Source organism: the organism of the source record quoted next, unplaced genomic scaffold (assembly GCF_019419815.1).
Source record: "Pyrus x bretschneideri cultivar Hongxiangsu unplaced genomic scaffold, Pyrus_bretschneideri_v1 Contig19, whole genome shotgun sequence".
NCBI classification, from domain to species: Eukaryota; Viridiplantae; Streptophyta; class Magnoliopsida; order Rosales; family Rosaceae; genus Pyrus; species Pyrus x bretschneideri.
Window position 1 is genome coordinate 3,883,032 of NW_025999490.1, and position 21,900 is coordinate 3,904,931.

The window sequence follows — 21,900 nt, forward strand, 5'->3', positions numbered from 1 at the left end:
ACTTGATTCTACATCTCTAGTGCTGTTAATCCAAATTGAATATGTCGCTGTTAATCCAAATTGAATATGTCGCCGATTGCCAACACAATATTGTTAATCCAAACTGAAGATGTATTGACGAAGTTAAAGTTAATGGTTTCTCAAAGTATGAAGGGTTCTCGTAGAGTGAGATTGTGCAAGGCGTTTGTGTGTGCTGAGTTGAAGGTCCTTTATTTGTTACAGAATCACTTCTATTTATAGGAGTGAATTCTATGCGGATCACTCACACTAAAGTAGAGTCCTATTTGACTTATGCTTCCTCGGTATCTTTCTGAATATTCTCAACATTATCTCATCACTAGCCAAAACTAATCTACACAGTTTCGCCCACTCCAACTACAACTAGGATTCTGAACCCAATTCTTCTTCAACATTTGATTCAATCTTAATCTGATCAGCAACAAGCCTTGATTCTTGGAATATGACGAATCTTATCAAAACTCATCCTAATCCTTGATAATTTTACATTCATTTAAACTTGGCCGAATCATTCTTCAACTCGACCCCTTAAGAGTCATTCTCCTCTTAGAACTCGGCCGTCATACTATGGGCTAGACTTGATCTGATTTAAAGGATTAAGATTTGGGCCGAGAATCCCCAACTCGTATCAAACTTATAACTTGATTCGGCTCATACCTAATATTTTAAGCCCAAACACGTTTATACCAATTTTGAATTTTGATAGAGTGAACAATTGAGAGCAAGTTATATTTCCTAATATTAGATATAAGTAAACACATGTATAATTCAAAATTGTTACGAATGAGTTACTTATTGTGCGTTGCAATTTTTTTTTTTTTAACAAACGATATTATCTACGTTAAGGAGGTGTGGGAGTGGGCTAAGCCTCGTAATAGGTTAGAAATAAAGTGGTTCAAATTCGTTTTTGATGAGAATCAAACCTCTTACTTACCAATGAAAAAGAATACCACTAAACTGCAGTACCATTGTGCGTTGTTTTTTCAATACAAATGATAGCAACGAAAAGATAATCAAATTAGGACCTTGAGTGCATTGGTCAATGAATATGTTGCACTTAAGTGTGCATTTTGAAACCCTAAACCATTGGCTAATTTACCAATGGATTCAGTGCTTTATGAATTAACAACAAAATAATACCAAACAAAACATTTTACATGGATAGTGCAGTTTTTTCCTCCTTTTAAATCCCTCATTCTCCTAACGACCTCACCAAATTGTTAAACTGGTGCTAAAGTGGGTACTCACAATAACTTTAAGAGGAAACTTCCATATAATAAGAGGGAGAAAGATTTTACTCGAAAAAAAAACAGAAATAAATCTTCTTTTTTTTTAATTTTTTTTATTTTCAAACAGAAATAAATCTTTTATTAAAGTCATCTCATAATCATTTATGACCTCTCAATCCAAACATACTATTGCATATTGCGTTTTACCGTAGTGGCAAAAATTAATTATGCTTATGTATTCTAGTGTGGGTTCGATATTTATTGACTTTCTTCTCTCTAACAATTAACAATTTAACTCATTAACGCTATTAGTTGTAAAAAAATCCAAACGTACTATTAGTTTAAGATGACGTTCAACATATTAAAAGGTTGGATTTTTTGAACTAGGTAGGGTGAGGTAGTTTCTGATCTTTGCATGTACGTTGCAATCATTGTTACTAATAAGAGTATAGTTCAAATTTAGGTCATCGTGAGTCATAGTTTGTTCGTTTGTTGGCCACCCAAACATGAAAATTAACCTCAATCCACAACAATACAATCCTCCATTAAGCTGACGTTGTCTATCCTTTTATTTGGTGAATTTTTTTATAGCCTTGAGATTACAATCATAAATTTGGTGGTGGAAAAAAGAATGTTGTGGCCTAGTGATACAGAATGTTTATCCTCATTCTTAAAATTCGAATTTTCCTCTTTGAATTAGGATGGTGTGAGATAAGAGAATTTTTAATGTGTTCGAGACACTGGGCATATGCATTATATATCATGATAATTGTTAATAACACATACGATGCCATATCATCATGTGTTAATTAAATAAGAGTAATGCTAAGTACACTAATTTTTTGGGACCAAATTTACAAATTATATGATATGTCACTAGTAGAAAATAAGCAGGTTATATGATTTACAAAATTTAATTAAAATTTTGGTGTTCCTTGCATTATCCTTAAACTAATGACAAGTTAAGCATAAATAAACAAATTAATTAATTACACTCTCATTAATTAATTAATTACACTCTCATCTGAGAATCAGCATTGGATTGGCTTTGTAGGGTCGATTGAAAGTCCAAATTCTCAATGTGTAGAGGGCTTACTGTCTATTGAGTTGTCCAAATATCCATGTAACAACAACCTAAATGCTACTTGAGAAAATTAGAGTAATAATCCTTGAACTTTGACCTTATTGAAACTTAGTATTTGAATTAAAAATTTGCAAGTATTGATTCCCAAACTTGTTATAATGTGAAGCAACAATTCTTTTCGCTAACTCATTTCAAACTTTCATGAAAAGTAAAGAGTTGAAAGGGGCAAAAAATAGATATAAGTTATAACGGAGTTAGCCAAAACAATCATTAATCCACATTATTATAGTTCAGGACCATTACTCAGAAATTTTTAGTTCAGAGACCAAAACTCCAATGGAGCAAAAGTTGAAGAACCATTTCTCAATTATCTTGGCTACACAGTTTTTATCTAATTCTTCATAAATTCCATATCGGACATTAATATTCACTAATCAATTTTTTTTTCTCCCTTCTACTTTAATTGATATGTTAATTATGTTTAATCTGAAAGCTGAATTGGGTAGATGGTTAATTTGATTCTGATGGATCACTAAGAAAAGTTTGAATTTTGGAAATTAAAGTCGTTTTCCTATCAGTGGTTTACTTTGTTCATCTGAATTCTTAAGACTCAAAAAATGTATAGATTTTATTTATTCAAAAATGGGCACTTGAATTTTGTGTATTTTGAAGTGTTGGGAGTTTTGAGACTCCTTGTCCCACATCGGGGAACATAGGATACCCAAGGACCTTTACATATGTTTTGTCTTCTACAATAACAGTTAGGATTTAGACCATTTGAATTGAAGGCTTGAGCCTTATGGTTGTGTGTGAATTGGGTTATATAATATAGTCTAATACAATTAATATTAATTAATCAAGACAAGGTCTTGGGCCTTGAATATTAAAATTAATCAGATTCATTAATTTTAATTTTGGATTAAGTTTTTAATTAATTTATTAATTAAAAAATGTTTTGATTAAGAGACACAACTTTTAGAAAGAGTTGTGTATTTTCAAATACGCTGAACATGTATTTGAAAAGGTGTGAAACTATTAAAGCTAATATTGTAAAAGATAAAACTTAGAATATAGTTAGTTTTATCTTGTGGTGTAATTAGATAGGTGAGCTGTCTTTTTTCATAGGTTTATTTTTATTTTTTGAAAAACTTTTCATAGGTTTATTTGGTTGTATATATAACTAATCTTATTGATTAAGAAATGCAATCATAAGTTATCATGGTATCTCTTGCAATCTGTCTATCGACTCTCTCTCGATCCTCCACATAACTGCTTCCGTACCACCTGTTTGCATAGCCTTTCTCCAATCTTTCTCACCCAAACCCTAATTCTCATCAATGGTGGCATCTGTATCTCCTTCCTCAGAAAATGCATTCTTTCTCCTCCCTCTCCAATCATCTCTCCGACCACTTCATCCATTACAATCCAGAATATTGGTTCAATTGTAACATCCCACATCGCCCAGGGGGTGATCATTAAATGTATATTCACATCCCTACCTAGCGCGAGGCCTTTTGGGAGCTCACTAGCTTCGGGTTCCGTAGGAACTCCGAAGTTAAGCGAGTAGCGCGCGAGAGCAATCCCATGATGGGTGACCCACTGGGAAGTTGCTCGTGAGTTCCCAAAAACAAAACCGTGAGGGAATGGTAAACCCAAAGCGGACAATATCGTGCTACGGTGGTGGAGCGGGGTCCGGGAAGTGATCCGTCCCGGGCCGGGATGTGACAATTTGGTATCAGAGCCTAACCCTAGTCGTGGTGTGCCGACGAGGACGTCGGGCCCCTAAGGGGGGTGAATTGTAACATCCCACATCGCCCAGGGGGTGATCCTTAAATGTATATTCCCATCCCTACCTAGCGCGAGGTCTTTTGGGAGCTCACTAGCTTCGGGTTCCGTAGGAACTCCGAAGTTAAGCGAGAAGGGGGCTAGAGCAATCCCATGATGGGTGACCCACTGGGAAGTTGCTCGTGAGTTCCCAAAAACAAAACCGTGAGGGAATGGTAAGCCCAAAGTGGACAATATCGTGCTATGGTGGTGGAGCGGGCCTAGGAAGTGATCCGTCCCGGGCCGGGATGTGACATCAATGGTGCCGATCAAGCTCATCACCACCAACTATCTCACCTGGAGTGCGCTATTTGCTCTGATCTTCAGGCGTTACAATCTTACCGGAATTGTTGATGGATCTTAAGTAGCTTCGCTCAAGTATCTCTGTGATTCATTTGGCAATCGCACATCTACCTTGAATCCTGCATTTGTTTCTTGGTATGAAAATGATCAAAACATCCTAATCTGGAACAATTCAACTCTCTCTGATTCTTTGATTCCTTACACCATTGGTGTCAATTCTTCTCGATGACTCTGGTCAAAACTGGAATCAAGACTTGCGACGGCATCGCACTCTCACATTCATAAGCTTCGATCTCGACTTCGCACCATAACCAAAAGGCTATTCCTCTGTCGCCTTGTATCTTCAACAAATTGAAGAAATTGTTGATGCTTTGGCCAGCGTCGGTTCTTTGGTTGATGGTTTTGAGTTGATCTCTATCACGCTTCATGGTTTACCTCCTGAATTTGATTCATTCGTTGATGTGATTCAATTTCGTGTCGGATCCACAAATCTTGACGAACTCCATGGTATTTTGCTGAGCAAAGAAATTCAAATCGAAAATCGGAAGAAACTCTCTTCTGCACCTAGTTCAAGCTTTCAATACTTCCACTGGAATTTTACTTACCATTACTGATCATCCTCCTTCTCAAGCCTACATTGCTCAGAATTTCCCCAAATTTACATCTAATCAAGGTCGTGGCTCATATCGTCCCTTCTCAAACCCTAGAAATTCGCAGAATTGAGAAAATTTTAGGGGTAACAATCAACGCAACAACTACAAACGGTCTAATAATAAGAGGTATTATCAGAATCGTGGTTTTCGATCCAACACCAATTCTGGCTCCTACAATTCTAGCAGCAGACTGATTTGTCAAATTTACAAGCAATTTGATCATGAAGCCATTGAGTGCTTTCATCGCCTTAATCCTAACTTTGGTACTTCATCTCAATTTGCTTTTTGTGCTATTGCATCTGCACCTCAACACACCTGGTTACTTGATTCTGGAGCTTCATCCCACATGACCAATTCTTATGCCAAACTGCAAAATCTTGACACCTATAATGGTCCTGAGCAGGTCTACATTGGAGATGGCAAAGGTTTGCCCATTCACCATCTTGGTTCTTCTAGTATACCTGCTACTACTCACTGTTTTGATCTTAAGAATGTTTTACATGTTCTTGCATTAAAGTAAGGTATACTTTCTGCAAACAAGTTCATTCTTGATAATCAATGCTCATTTCATCTATATCTTTTTCACTTTATTGTCAAGGATCTTTCTTTGGAGAAAGTTCTTTTAAAGGACATGTGAGTGAAGGTTTCTATCCATTTCACACTACAATCCCAATTGCTGGTACTCAACATGCCTATGTAGCGGCATCAAAGGCATCTCAGGACATATGGCATTAAAGATTAGGTCATCTTTCATCTAGAATACTAAATAAGATTGCATCAACTTCTTGTATTTCTTTCCCTGGTAGTTCACATAAATCTCTGTGTTCAAGTTGTGCAATGGGTAAATGTTCAAAATTACCATTTACTTCTATTTCTTATTCATCAAGCAAACACTTTGAGCTTTTACACACTGATGTATGAGGAACATCACCTATTGCTTCTGTGCAAGGTTTCCAATATTACATCATTTTTGTTAATGATTTCACTAAATATTGTTGGTTCTATCCTCTTAAATACAATTCTGAAGCTTTCATTGTGTTCACTCAATTCAAGTCTATGGTTGAGTATCTTCTGTGTACTAAGATTGTTACCTTAAGGTTTGACTTTGGTGGAGAGTTTACTAGTACTCAATTTTCTAGTTTCTTGAGAACAAATGATATCACACATCAACTTACATGTCTTCACACCCTAGAACAGAACGGTTGTGCTAAAAGGAAGCACAGACACCTAGTTGAGACAACAATGACTCTTCTTACAGCTACCAAAGTTCCACATGAATTTTGGGTTGATGCCTTTGCTACATCTGTATACTTGATTAATAGACGTCCCACTGCTCTCAAGTATTCTCCATAGGAATCTTTCTTTCATAAAACTCCAGATTATCATACACTCAAAGTATTTGGCTGCAAATGTTTTCCCTAGTTGAAACTCAATGCTCACTCTAAACTTGATCCAAAAAGTCAGCCCTGTGTGTTTTTGGGATACAGTTCGTAGCATAAAGGTTACAAGTGCCTAGACATTGTCACCAAACGAATTTATATCTTTAGACATGTACTTTTTGATGAGCTTCAATTTTCTTTTCATCACATCACAACTTTTCTATCTCCATCTCCTCTTACAAGTACCTATTTCAATCTCATTCCCACATCCTTAACCTTCACTAATCCTGCACCTAGTTGTTATCCCTCTGTCTCTCACTCACTTACTACTACAACCACCTCCATCCCTTCCTTATCACCTCTTAATTCTTCTCTGCAGTCTTTAGTTCCTTCACCCCCTTCAACATAGATTAATATTCACCATATGCAAACTAGATCAAAATTTGGTATTCACAAGCCTAAAGCTTACACTGCCACCAAACATTATTTTCCATCTCATATCTCCCAAGACTATATTCCCCATACCTACTTACAAGCCTCCAAGCATTCTCAATGGAGACAACCAATACAGGAGAAGTACAATGCATTGCTCAATATTGGGACTTGGTCACTTGTTCCATCTCAGCCCTCTCAAAACCTGGTAGGTTCCAAATGGGTTTTTCGAATCATGAGAAACCCAGATGGCATTATCGCATGGTACAAGGCTTGGCTTGTAGCAAAAGGGTTTCATTAGCAACATGGACTGGATTATACAGAGACATTCAGTCCAGTTGCCAAGCCTGTCACTATTAGGTTACTTTTTACTATGGCAACTACATTCGATTGGTTTCTCAATCAATTGGATATTAGCAATGCCTTTATGCATGGAAATCTCTCAGAATTTGTGTTCATGGTTCAACCCCCAGGATTTGAAAATCTCACCAAGCCAAGTTATGTTTGTCAACTGCAGAAATCATTGTATGGACTCAAACAAGCCCCTCGAGCCTGGTATGACAAGCTTCATACTGCTATTTCTTCACTTGGGTTTCATGGTTCACAAAATGATCATTCCCTCTTTGTTAAAAAAGATCCTACCTTGGTGTTCATTCTAGTATATGTTGATGATATACTAGTTACAGGTCCTGATCCTCAAGCTTGTAAAGCTACAATCTCTCAACTTAGTTAGTTGTTTCCTATCAAAGATTTGGGACCATTTCACTATTTTCTTGGCATTGAAGTCAAAATGTCATCCTCTGGCATTTTTATCTCTCAGACCAAATATATCTTGGATATGCTTCAAAAAGCCAAAATGGATCATGACTCTCCATTATTATCAGACCCTAGTGAATATCAATCACTTGTTGGTGGATTGCAGTACATCACTTGGTTTAGGCCTGACCTTTCATTTGCAGTCAACTTGGTGTGCCAGTTTATGCATCAACCAAGAGAATCACATCTCTAAGCTGCAAAGAGAATTCTTAGGTACTTGAAAGGTACTCTTGAACTTGGTCTATGGTTTCCTAAAACTGCAACATCTCTCAGCATCAATGCATTCTCTTATGCTGATTGGGCAGGCTGCCACTTAGACAGAAGATCCACCGGTGGTTTTTGCATCTTTCTAGGCAATTCTCTAATTAGTTAGAGTGCTAAGAAACAACTCACTGTGGCTCGATCTTTAACTGAAGTTGAGTATAGGTCTCTGGCAAATTATGCTATTGAGATTACATGGATTTGCAAGCTCTTAGTTGACATTGGTCTGCAACTTCCTTCCTCTCCTAAGCTCTGGTGTGACAACATCTTAACAATTCAGTTAGCTAAGAATCCTGTCTTTCATGCTCGAACCAAGCATGTTGAAATTGATTATCATTATATCCGGGAGAAGGTTTTATCCAAAGCAATTTCAGTCCACTTCATCTACACATAGGACCAAATTGCTGATATCTGCACAAAATCTTTGTCCAAAGCTCGATTTCAGCTTCTTAGGCACAAACTAGCCCTTCAACATCCTTAGTTTAGTTTTAGGGGGTTGGGGGGGGGGGGTGATATTAAAGCTCATATTGTAAAAGATAAAACTTAAAATATAATTAGTTTTATCTTGTGGTGTAATTAGTTAGGTGAGCTGTCATTTTTCATAGGTTTATTTGATTGTATATATAACCATCAGTTGTAATCTTATTGATTAAAAAATGCAATCATAAGTTTTATATCAGAAACAACCTATATATCTGCAATCACAATTTCCAAGTAATCTGATCTTTCTTCCTCTTTCACTTCCGTACAAACTTTCCAGAGAGCAAACACACAAACCAAATTTGCTAGAATTCTATAATCCAGTGCGGGTTGTAGAATTAGGTAGTTGTATCTTGGTCGAGCAAACGTTGTAGAACCACAAGCATAAGAGTAGGACGGAAATACTGTTCAAAGGACATAACTTTTGCGCTAGCCTCTACCTGTGGTTAATCAAATTAGTGCTATTTTAATTCCTGTATTTATTTTTGTATTTCATTCTGTATAGCAAGTATTTGTGGTTAATAAAGTATTAGAATTTCAAGTTCTGTTTTTTCTGTTATTTTTATTTATTTCTGAATTGTTCTCAAACATGAAGCTTATGCTGTGTTAATAGGTTTAAGTACTGAAGCAAAAGCTAAATTTAGAGGGGAAACTACCATGCATATGTATTGCTGTCCCTTGGGTTCGCGCAGAGCTGGATTCTGGAATTGTCGCCGAGAAAGGAAGCTACTTTTCGATGCTATCTTGTAGAAAGAGAAAAACAGAAAAACCCGATTAGTTTTTAGGAGTTCGATCTGATTCGCATTCATATATACTGCACACTCTGATTGATCAAATTGGTTAAAAAACCCGATTCTTGACGCCATGCCTGTGGTTCAGAACTGGTATAATGCTTGCAAGGCTTCCTTTTCTAGTGATGGTCCAATATCGGAAGAAGCTCTAGCGAAAGTTCGTGCATGGTTGGAGGGTTGCTACATGTTTTTGGTCTTTACACATTTTGGTGATCATGAACTTGGATTGGTACCTTGCTTAGTGTATGTCTATTGGTTTAACTGTCTTGAGCAAGCTTCTTTACGGTGTATTAGACGCGAAATCATATGATTGGCTTGATTTACCTGACTGTTCTGATCCATCTCAAGGTGTGCTGGTCTATCTACCTTTGTGCAGTCCACTCAAACCGGTGATTGGAACTTACATCCGCAAAAGGGTACATGCTTTCTTTATTCGGAATTTCTTTTTATTTCAAGTTTCCAACAGATCATAGCGGGGGAAAATTCCAATCATTTTTCATCGTCAAGGAAAATTCCTAGAAATAAAGACACACGGGAAGCCCTTGAAATTATAGGATGTCCATGCATCGGGACCTTAATGCATGACTGTCATGTAAGAAATTGTAAGAAGATTAATTCACAAGTCACTACTGATAGTCGAGCCCTGTATCTTGGAATGGTCGTTTTGTGATTTCGATAGCTTCATCGCTATGTTTGTTTTAGCGTACATGGATGATAGAACCGTTGGAAAATTTGAGTAGAAATTTATTTGTCCCACATTGGTCATAATTAGAAGGTTTCCTCACTTTATAAGGTTTTATCCCCTTATAAAAAGTGATTGAAGTGATGACCTTAGAGAATAACACAGAAAAACATAGTAGGGCCAAAATTTTTGTTTCAAGGACATTACGGTACACAAGCCTCGATCTTCTGTTTATCTGCTTAATTATTATTGCATTCTGTTTATATTCTGTAAAATATTTATTCGCATTCATTATTAGCATAGCATTATGTTTATATTCTGTAAAATATTTATTCGTATTCATTATTAGCATATATAAGTTTGTCACAGATTGTTGATATTTATCCAGCAAGAACTTTTGAAGGTGTGAAGCATTTGGTCTGCAAATTAGCATTTGGTATATGCCAATTTATAAATTTTGACTTTTATCTAAATTCTAAGTTTATTTCCCTCATCTAAACATAGTGTAAGGCTTGCTTCATTAATATTAATTATTGTCATGAATGTACAGCTTCGCTTCCTCGTCGCTTCTTTCTGGCGACTAGCTTCTCAAGTGAATTGAACCTCGACTTCTTCTTCTTTTCTTTTTTTTTTTCTTTTTTTTTTTCAATGTTTTTGCTGATTTATTTCTCTCCAGTTTAAATTTCATTCGTAAACAGGACATCATCCTCCTTCCATTTGTCAATAAACTTTTTTAATTATGGGATAATCGATCAACTAATGATCTATAATTTAATGCATTAAACTGTCAAAATTTTGAAGTGAATCTTTGCTTCAATATCCTTTACTTAACAAGTATAAATGGCCTACAGCTTTATTGCTGGCTGAAATATATCTCTTGTCTATATGTCAGTCTAATATTATTGAAATCAGTCGTATAATTGTAAAACATTTGACGAAATTTACAGCAAGACCTGCAAAGATTGTACGAGTTTGTCAAATGAGCGCACCTTGAGGCACGACAGTTCTTTATTCCAAATAGCGGTGGCAACATTCATTGTTTCAAAGCCATAACGTACTCCCTGCACTCTCCTTGACATTCTTTCACCTCCTTACTCTTCAGAAGGTGGGCGACACTTATCTTATTTCCAGAAGCCCCCAATAGAGATCTTCCAAGTATCTTCTGTTCTTTGTACTCACACATTGCTTACGCGCACGCACACACTTTTGCTTTCTAGAACTAATTGTTTGTAGCTTGGCTGGAAGAGCTTCAACCTTCTGAGAACTTTGTTGTCCGCAGAGGGCTGTACAAGGGTCCCGCCATTAGACGTTGAAGAGTGTTTTTTCCACCGGATATATCATGATCATTAGTGTCTTGGCTCAGAAAAAAGGGAGGAGCTCGGAGGAGATAGGCGGAACACCGCTAGGCAACTGCCATGACAGTGGCTTGGTGGTGAAGGCTAATCGAAAGACCGTAAATCCTATAAATCCGAATCCTACAAATCCTTTCGGTAATTGATCTTTTATCGATAATAGCCAGCTTCACATTTTTTTTTTCTTTCAATCTCAATCTTGGCTTGCAATAATTTTGTTGATTCTTGTTTTCAAGATAAGATACATTGTTAATTAGCCTTGCAATAATATATGAATTACTTCTACTTGTATTTCATTAATATTTTTCTTTCGTCTTCCCTTTTAATTGGCCCCTCGTACTAATTTCCCTTTTTTCATGGCTTCTCTAATCAGTGCCCAGAAGCTGAACTAGACAATCGAAGTCCCAAAGTTTATAAAATGCTAATCATCAAGTAAATTTCTTTGTGTTTCTCATAGGAGAAAGAGTTGATATGGGCAATCAAATTGTGATGTTTGCTTGTGTCTATATAAAATTAGGCGAAAGAGTTGATCATAGGCAATCAAATTGTAATGTTTGCTTGTGTCTATATATAATTAGGCGAAAGAGTTGATCATAGGCAATCAATTCACTGTGTAACTAGTCTAAGAAAACATCATAGTAGCACCACTACCTTACAGTGTCCCCTTAATGCTATATATTTCGAAGATAATTTATCTCCTTCTAAGTTTTTGGACCATTGGTATGCAATTATTGGATAGTGGTGTCACTAAATAATGTCATGTAATAATGATGGTGTCATTAGGATACTGTCTTAGTTAGAAGACACAATTTCTCCTATTTTGAGGTAAATTCTCCTGTCCTCTCCTCAAGTGACATAAAGAGGATATTACTTCGGATAGGAGAGTATCTTTGCCAACAGCCATGTGAGGAAAGTGAAAAGAGAGGATGACTTTACATTTGGATAGAGCTGATTTTAACATGCAACTGTTTATATATCTCTTATTCGTATATATTTTATTACGTGATCTATCACGGTGGAAGAAATACAAATTGGATATTTCTAAGTTACACACAATAATTCTTCTGATGTTAGAGAAGCAGTATCTGTCATAATTCAGAGTATTTAGTACGTGGTTGTTAGTAATCTCACTACGTAATACGTATGATGGTTTCCTTTGGTTCTCTTCGCAGAGCCAATGATTATTCATTAAGAAACAAGAAACAAAGAGCAAAGAAAGCCTATAAAAATTTCACAAGTGGGGGGCTGTTGTGACAATCTTCCACAGTCTGGACTATTGACAATTATCCAATTAAGAATTTTCAGATATAAATAGTGGTAAATTAGAAAGGAAGAAAAAGAAAACCGAAGAGAAACACAAAGTTGTTTCCCACATGTCTGTCAGAATGTCACCTCTCTCTCTCTCTCTCACTCTCTGATCATGACCCATGTTGGCAGCGGTTCTTGTGCCAACACTTAATAGATCTACACAGTTAGATTCTTCATATCAGTCCATTGGATTTGGATCCTATCCTAAGCCCAAAGAGAGGATCTTCCTGACCAATATATGTGGATCGTTGGATTTTTATCTAACGGTTATAAACTGAAGGATTTCTTTAAAATTATAATAATTATAACCGTTAGATAAAAATCCAACGGTTCACGTATGTTGGTCAGAAGGATCCTCTCCTTGAGCTCTGGAGAGGATCCAAATCCCAGTCCATTGAACTTTGATATATCTACGTACAACGACAAGAAAGGCACCATCTTGATAGAATTTTTAGGACCTGCCTTGTCTACAGTTCCATACATTCCCATCCCTTCTTATTTGTTAAATAATGTCAACATTTTATATCAATATTACTTTTTGTCTTATTATCTTTATAAAAAAATCAATATAAAATATTAACATAATTTAACCGTGATCATACAAAATAGAAAGAGAAATAAATGTATGAGAACTAGAAGAGCAGAGAAACGGGATCCGAATTTTTATCCGATTTATGAAGTTGATGAAGCTGCATGTCAGGTGGTCAGCTACATTAAGGCTGTCATATGTCATCATGTATTACAAGAATTAACTCGGAATCAGATATTATTGCTCAATACCAGCCTTTACAAACGGCCTTCCAACAATTAAACGAGAAATATACAGGCATCCGAATTTTTTATTTTATATAAAGATATATTTACACTAAGGGTATGAGGCAATAATTGGTTGCAAAATTAAATCATTATACTCGAAATTGAAATCTAGGACTTCCTTCTCATAAGAGATTTTTTAATATGTCGGAAACACAGCTCAGTACACAAAGTGTCATAATATAAGTGGTTGAATGCTTGCAAAAAAATTCTGACCACTTGTATTATGACACTTGGTGTACCAGATTGTCTTGGCACTGAAAAATTTATTCTTATTTACAAGTGAAGATGAATACTATGAAACTGTAGTAATAAATGGCTTTAGAAATAGGACTTGTTTTCACATTGCATATATGATGCCATTTAGGGCAAGATGTATGTCCTTTTAGCTTGTAGTATGTGGCCCTTTCATAAGATTTTGGTTATGTTTGTAACGTCTTCACATGTTGTTATTAATTTATATGTTATAATATATGAATGTACAACAAGTTTATGATTTAAGACATATCTAGTATAATAAATAAAATAGAGTTTATTTCTAACTATTAAATTGAATAAATCAAATATAAAAATCAAGGTATATAAATAAACAGAAATATAAAAAATAAAAATAAAAAACTTGCATAAATCATTTCTCATAAGTATACAAGTGATTTGATGCACCGCATGACATCGATCACCTTCAAAACTTTATTTATTTAGACTACAGTAATTATATTCTGACTATCCAATCACCAGACAAAGTTGCATCAAATTTGTGTGAACACATAGCTAATCAATTAATGGAATGCCACATGTGGGTCCAACCACATGTATGAGAAAAATGGTTTCTTTAATTTGCACGTCGTTGAACAAAGTTACGTAGAAATTCCTCTTAAATTAATGGAAACGGTGAGAAAAAGGCACTTGCATGAAAACAGTATTATTTTGGTCAGCCAGTTTTCACTTATTCTCCAGTCAATGGTCCATTCCCATATCCATAAATAAAGTTTTGAAACGAGATATCGATCTTCAAACAATCATAAGAAACAATCTAATTAATCACCGGGCATGCATTAAAAAATATTAAAGGAAAACTTCAGATCCCTTCAACCAAATTCATCTAATCACTTAATTCATATTCTTGAAATTTAATTCAATGGTTAAAATTATTATAATAGTTAAAATTATTATAACTTTTAAATGAGCTCTCTGTTTGTAGCTGTTGAATTAAATTTCAAAAGTTCGAATTGATTAATTGAGTGAATTTGGTAGAAGGAATCCGGATAAGATATCTTTCCCATATTAAACCCCCACTAAAACGTAAAATAGTATAGCCAGACATGATTCTCCTTTCTGGTTTAATTAAAAATAAGACCCATTAGCTATTTTTAATTGCAGTGATACTAGCTTAATTAGCTAGGTCCGTTGCATGTCTCTATTGTGTTGGAATATAGTAGATAAATTAAATTAAATTAAATTAAATTAATTGAAAGATTCTTTTCTAAAGATTAAAAGAAATTGAAATGGTCAACTCCCATGCCATGCATACGTGAAGACAAGAGAGCACATGCTTTTAAACTAACGAAAAGTTAAAAAAAAGTTTTAGTTTTAATGAAAAATGATAAATAAAGGTGTAGTGAATAGTACCAGGAAAAAGTTAAAATATGGTTTTTCGTTAAAAGTGAAATAGTGTTTCGTTAAAATTCTCTTTATTTTTAGGAAAACTATTGAAAATAGCTTGAAAACCTTGAGTTTTAACGATAAAGACAAAATAAAAGGTAAAGTGAATAGTATCATGATTAACTTTTTAGTATAAAAATATAATTTTTTGTTAAAATGAATTGGGTTTTTCGTTAAAACTCCATTTATTTTTCCTAGTGTTGAAAATCGGACTGGACGACCATCCCATTAAGTTAATACAGAAACAGATGACTGAATGGTTTGTTTTATTCGATTAAATACATTTTAATCGATTGATTAGCTAACTTGACCCAAATTCTGTTTGGTTAAACAGTCAAATTAACCAATTCCTTGAGATGATATTCCTCTTTGTCACACAACAGTCCAACTTTCCATCTGCACGCCTCGGAAAGTAAACTACTTTGGATGGTAGGGAAAATGAAATTGATGTTTGTAAATTAAAATTACATCATATCTGTTTAAACAATTAGCTTTTTTGCCAATTGGAGCGTGCTGTAAGCATTATTTTGTATCATGAAATAGTGACAAATGTGACTTTTAACCTCTACTACAAGACAACAGAAATGGCTTTTAGCTATAGGGTAATATAATTAGTCAACAGAGTTAGTAGTGAGACTAGCTTCTTCCACTAACAGATATTTCTTATAAGGGCAAGTGCAATTAGTCAAATAGGTAGGTGATAATTAATTAACCCCCTTTCCCTTGATATCAGCATCCATGAAATTATGCTTCATTATCTTCCGTTCAAGTAATGCCAAATTGTTTTGACTAGATGATGCCCCTAAGGCGATTCATTTCTCTTTACCAATGCAAAGACATACATCATACCAGTGATATATTCTTTCATGTTCTTAGTTTTATAGTAATATATACGTACAATTTGAAGTCATCATACCAGTGATAAATTCTTTCATGTTCTTAGTTTTATAGTAATATATACGTACAATTTGTCATTTTTTCAACTTCTAGAATATTCATTCATTTTGGTTAAAAGTATATTTAGTTTGTCTGCAGATGTGCATGCATATATGTACGATATATTAATGTTTAATTTCAAGTTGAGGTACTTAGGGATTTTGTTGTGTTGTAAAGAATTGGGTTACTTCTCCTATTGTCAATTAGATTTATATTAGAATTTCAATTTTTTTTCATGGCATCTGGGCATGTTATCCATGTGTTGAGTCGACAGTTCACTTGCTCCCATGTCTCCTCATATGTGTTATTCTCGTGTTAGACTTAAACAAACTCACGCAAGATGTGACATGTTGATAGTATAGATTTCATATTAAAAACTTTGCATAAGCTTATTCAGAGATGAGTTACTCTTTGTATTGCCTCTCAACTTTCTTTGATTAACCAGTGTGAAATCAATTGGACAATTGGAAATTAGGTTGCAGGAAGGAGTATTGACCGATGCCTGCCATTTGTTTTAGCTTTGATTAATTAGGCCCATGAAGTCCCACCAAAATTGACCAATATTCAATCTCAAGAATTCTCACTCACCATGCATGTGGCCCCCACAAAATTCCAGTGTTTATATGGACCAACCTTACCAACTCAATAATAATGAAAGGAAATCGAAAAACCTAGGGACGAACGACACAGGAAAACAGGTGCTTGTTGATATTGGGAAAAAGTCCAATTTTAGGTGGGAAAGAAAATGGAGAGTGATGACATATAGAGGTCCCACTCTTTCTTAAACAATCAATAATTAGTTGATTCCATTAACCTAGATGAAACTTGCTGAACAAAACAAAAATTTGATTCATTTATAAACCGATAGATTAGAGAGGTGTCTCCTCCGGGTCAAGTACAAGACAATTAAGATAACCACGAGCATTTTGTGTGTGTATGAGAGAGCTAGAGAGAGAAAGACACACACACACAAACACACAGCTTGGAGAGAGAGGGATATTAAAAGGACACAAGTGTGAAAACTGGAAAAAGGAGATCGAGAGGCAAAAAAGAAAAAGGTAGAAGAGGGCTCACATGATTTCCAACAATATTCCACGGAAGTTGCAGCACTGGCATGATCTGTATCCATAATGTGAGTATTAGGTATTAACTTTCTTATGCCATGAAAGTCTTGGAATATCTACGTTTGGATGACTTTAATTCCATGGTTTGGATTCTTTGGAACCAAACAAAAACTTCTCAGAAGCAACTAAGAAACACTTTTGCATCTCCTTCGATCCCTTCCCTCACGGCATCTCGGTTATAGGAAAATGTTTGAGTACTTGGAAGAAGGATTGAGGCAAGTACTACGCTCACCATCAATATGGTGTTTATATTTTGGGGGAAAGAAACTGATTTACAAAGTACTCCTTACCTAACCTAGTATACTTGATTGCTTTCTCCTTTAAATTCTCTTCAATTCCAAATTTTTCAAAGTACTGATATATTGACAGGTATAGTCACTCAAGAAGACATTACTTGATTGCGATTCGTGATTCATTTGTCTCTATTATTCTCTTATTTTTCTTCTTTTTTCGATCATAGTCTCTGGATCCTTAGTTTATGAGGATGACAAACAGCATGTTTTCTTTGAGAACTAACCTTTAATTAATCGCACAAGTTGATTGTCATAAACTTATTTTCACTTGATAGATATATACTATAGGATCATTATTTGCAAGAAACATTCTTTTCCGGTAAAATATGATTGTCTATCTACTGCTAGTATTTAATATCTCTCTCAGTCTCTATCTCCCAAGGATTAATCATAATAAAACCCCGTTTTTTGTATGGATATTATGAAATGGCGGATTCATTAAATATTAGAACATAATTAAGAGGTAAAGCTTTAATTTCTTTCTTGTTTGTTAATTGATTCCAGATGGGCAGATATTAGCTGAACTCATGTCAACATGTTGATGATTACTAATAACTTCCATCTTTATTTTCTTAATCATGTCCACCACTTAGGGTACGTTGCTGTTTAAGTTATGCTTGAAAAACGTTATTCTCTCTATTCCCATCTTACCAAATAAGTTTGCAAGATGGCAACATATAGTACAACCAGAAGAGTTGGGAATATATCAGTAGTTGTATCTCACTGTGGCAGAAAAAAAATACTGCTAAACTACCAATTAACAATAGTTTCCCTTTTCTTTTCTTGTGAAATCCACTGTAATTTAAATCCTGGTTGGTGGTGTTAATTTTCAGCAACGCACGGACCTAGCTGATAAAGAGGAAACTAATCATTCTAGGGAACTAAGCAGCTAGATAGCAATAATGGATGAGCTAGAATTTGGTGATCAGGAAGCTGAGAAGAGTAACGAGATCAGCGAGGAACAAGTAGAAAACGGATCAGTGGGATCATCCCAGAAATGCTCATCCTTCGATTTGAATGAAGAAGCAAGTAGTGACAGTGAAGAAAGAGGCCAAGGGAATAATGCTGCATATAATGATAGTGAGGGAAATGAAAGGCGGAGGGTTAAAGTAAGGCAATATGTGAGATCAAAAATGCCTCGTCTACGGTGGACTCCTCAACTCCATCTTTCTTTTGTGCATGCTGTTGAACGACTGGGTGGCCAAGATAGTAAGTTTCTAGCTAGATAGATAGATAGATACATACATACACACACACACACACACACACACACACACACACACACATATATATATCTATATATATATATATATATATATATATATAGACACACACACATGTACATCCTTTTACATCAAGATGAACAGTACTTTCTTGCCCTAAATATGCGCTCTTGATCAATAGTAATTAAGGTTTATAAGCAGATAGATTTTCATCGAGAGGAGGGATTCAAACTTGAAATCGTTTTTAATACTTAAAAATAAATACCATGTACTATATGGGAACATTAAGATCAAGTTAAAGTATTGTTATTACTTGTTTTAATTACGTCCTCTTTACATTAATAATGTTTCTGTTGTTTTCTTATCGATGCAGGAGCAACTCCCAAGTTAATTCTTCAGCTAATGAATGTGAGAGGACTTAGCATTTCTCATGTAAAGAGTCACTTGCAGGTTCGGAAATAATTATTTTGTCAAAATAATCGTATCCTTATAATTAAATCAGATTCTGATGGAATTAATTTTCTCTTTTTTTCCAATCTAATTCCTCCCAATCATGCATTTTCCAATTGTCAGATGTATAGAAGTAAGAAGCTTGACGGGAATGGCCAAGGTAAAGATTGATCTAATATCATCTTTGAGCTGTTTGGTATAACATTAGCTAGATTATGTTATTTAACAACTTTTATGTTCAAAATAATATCTTAAATAACTGTCCAAATTATCAAACAAAATTTCAGGAAATTGTCCTTTATACCAAGTCATTATGTTCATATGTGATAAGTATTGTTCATGGAAAGGAAAGTGAAACAATTTATTCATCCATGCAAATCCTATTTTTTATGCAGTATTATCTGAAAAACACGAATCCAAGCGCGGAAGGGATAACATATCTTGCATGGTGCACCAAACAATCAACCAGCCTTGTCGAAATGTATACTTTGGAATGGACAACGGTGGCATTGTTGTAACAACAAATCCACACGACTGTCAGAGCCAACCACAGCCAGATTTTAAAGCTGTCTCAAGGTATATATACATTACACACTAACACTACAAGAAATCAACATCAACTGTCACTGACATTGTTGGCACAGAATGAGGTAGCTAAAGCCGTTAGCTACTTATAATAAACATGCCCGGTAACGATCATTAGGCATTGATAGTGACTTTAGCCACCTCATATCGTAGTGATGTATGTATTCTTGTAGTGTTAACTATTCTTCTCTTTGATCTAGCCATAGGCACTAACATCACGCTTCTATTGTTGTTATAATTAGGTCATGTTCTCTACGAAACCAAGAACTTGTACATGGCAACAACTCCAACAATTCTATGGGTAAAATCTTGCAAACTGTACCAATAAACCCTAGCCGGTTTCTGGAGGACAAGAGGTGGCCTCCATCTGAAACGATTAACCAACAACAATGGAGGGCCAAAAGAATACCTGCTGCCAAAATCAGTTGGTCAGATGATTGTAATGGCTCCCAATCTGACCATCTAATGCATCATATGCACACCACACCGAGGTTGATAAGGGAATCCCACAATATAAGGCCACCAAACTGGAACCTTGGAGAGAGCAGAAACACAAGGCAGTTTCCATCAAACTCACACAATTCTATCACCAATTCCAGTTGCTACAAAACTGAATTCGAGCCGCCATTTGGGTTTGAGGTATGCTTTACAGTCTGCAGATTAGTCTACTGACATATACAAGTTATTTCTTATTCATCTTAATTACTACCTGAATTTCGTTTCAGTTAAATGAAGAAAAAATATCAAAGTACAAAGAGTGGATGCCACAACTGGAGTTGGGTCTGAGTCAAAGTGTTGAGAATTATGAGGAAAAGAAGATTATCTCCAGACATCGTATGGTTGGTGAAGAACTTTATGGAACTGGGCAAAGAGTTAAACAGGAAATTAGCACTAAACTTTCTCTTTCTCTTTAATCCTTGTAGTCGACCTAGTCTGGTCGACCCCACAGATACAGTGAGGTGCAAATAGTGAATATAGAGGTATTCCAAACAAATTTCCAGTCTATACAAATTTATGTCATGTAGCCAGCCCAGGCTTCATTGTCATTGAGGAGGCTAAAGTTCTCAACGTATGCCTGGGTATGTGATGAAAATAAAATTAAAACAAAAAAAAAAAAAATGTTCCGAGCGAGAAATCTTGTGAAATACTTATTGATCTAAAAGCATTAGAAGCTTAGGGTTTTCCTTTCTCTTTTTTTGGTGGTGCTTTCGGTTTTCATTCCTTAAACCCTCAATGGTATTATGGTAACAAGGTTTTTCATGCATGAAAGAAAGAGTCAAAAATTTATGAGCCCCGCGAATTTAATTTACTTCTTTTCATTCTAAAGAGTACTAGGCACCCCACCTCCAATAGGTGGGTAGCAAATCACAAAAACTTCCAAATTTAATTAACAAAAACAAAAAAAAGTATTGTGCATGTTGGCTACAGATGATAGGGTCCCCTACACACAGAGTTCTTATTCTTCTCATACTCATAGTTTAAATTAGATTTGATAAACCAAGTCTGATTCCAATTGTTGCAGAACAATCACACTCCAATATGGACACGCCTAATACTGAAGATTAATCCAAGTCAAAGTTCTACTCCTAGTTGTAGTCTAGTTCTGATTGTATATTATGTTTCTGTATTCCTCTTCCACATGCATTGCTTTGTATTATTCCTATAAATATTAATGCTCAATGCCTCGCTTATTATTGAGTTGAGATCACAAACTATATTCTATTGTCTTTCGTGGTATCAAGAGCCAGCATCTAACGACAAAGGTTCAAATTAATTTTTTTTTTCTTTCTACAGCTATGGCATCTTCTTCCTCTGTTATTGCTCCTTCTGTCACGAACTTTCTCACGATCAAGCTTAACCGCAACAACTACCCCCTATAGCGTGCCTAGTTTCTTCCCTTGCTGCATAGCCGTAATTTGTTATACTATGTTGCTGGCGAATCTCCCTGCCCTGCTGCGTTTCTTCTTGATGCCAACTGTAAAATCACCGACAAAGTCAATCCATTGTATGGTGAATTGATACAAAATGATCAGATGTTTCTCTCTTGGATTACTAGTTCTCTTCCTCCCAAAGGTCTTTCTACAATCGTCAACAAAATTGATTCGGCCTTTGCTTGTCGTCTCTTCAAGAACGATATGCTTCTACATCTCAGAATCGTATTATTCAAATGCGTACTTAATTAATGAATACCTCTCGTGGTGA

General features: G+C 35.4%; 1 protein-coding gene and 1 pseudogene across 5 annotated transcripts; both read left to right on the forward strand.

The window, feature by feature from the left end:
* Window positions 1–9,343: 9,343 nt before the first annotated feature.
* Window positions 9,344–11,589, forward strand: LOC125476456 (annotated as a pseudogene).
* Window positions 11,590–16,916: 5,327 nt separating this feature from the next.
* Window positions 16,917–20,887, forward strand: LOC103941921 (myb-related protein 1-like). Of its 5 annotated transcripts, none has more exons than XM_048582570.1 (7): window positions 16,917–17,166; window positions 18,274–18,649; window positions 19,037–19,113; window positions 19,237–19,273; window positions 19,509–19,689; window positions 19,941–20,337; window positions 20,424–20,887. In XM_048582570.1, the coding sequence occupies exons 2-7, from the start codon at window positions 18,343–18,345 to the stop codon at window positions 20,610–20,612; spliced, it is 1,188 nt and encodes a 395-aa protein (XP_048438527.1). In that variant the 5' UTR covers window positions 16,917–17,166; window positions 18,274–18,342; the 3' UTR covers window positions 20,613–20,887. The 5 variants fall into 5 exon arrangements, with proteins under 5 accessions (XP_048438527.1, XP_009350428.1, XP_048438525.1 ...); XM_009352153.3 differs by having other exon boundaries at window positions 16,917–17,155; XM_048582568.1 differs by lacking the exon at window positions 16,917–17,166 and adding an exon at window positions 17,177–17,362.
* Window positions 20,888–21,900: the final 1,013 nt, after the last annotated feature.

What these genes read in the sequence shown, in the direction of transcription:
- LOC103941921 (XM_048582570.1), top strand. Translation starts at nt 18,343, where the DNA reads ATGGATGAGCTAGAATTTGGTGATCAGGAAGCTGAGAAGAGTAACGAG. An exon ending in GATTTTAAAGCTGTCTCAAG is followed by an intron (nt 19,690 to 19,940) that starts GTATATATACAT and finishes TGTTATAATTAG; the next exon opens with GTCATGTTCTCTACGAAACC. An exon ending in AGCCGCCATTTGGGTTTGAG is followed by an intron (nt 20,338 to 20,423) that starts GTATGCTTTACA and finishes ATTTCGTTTCAG; the next exon opens with TTAAATGAAGAAAAAATATC.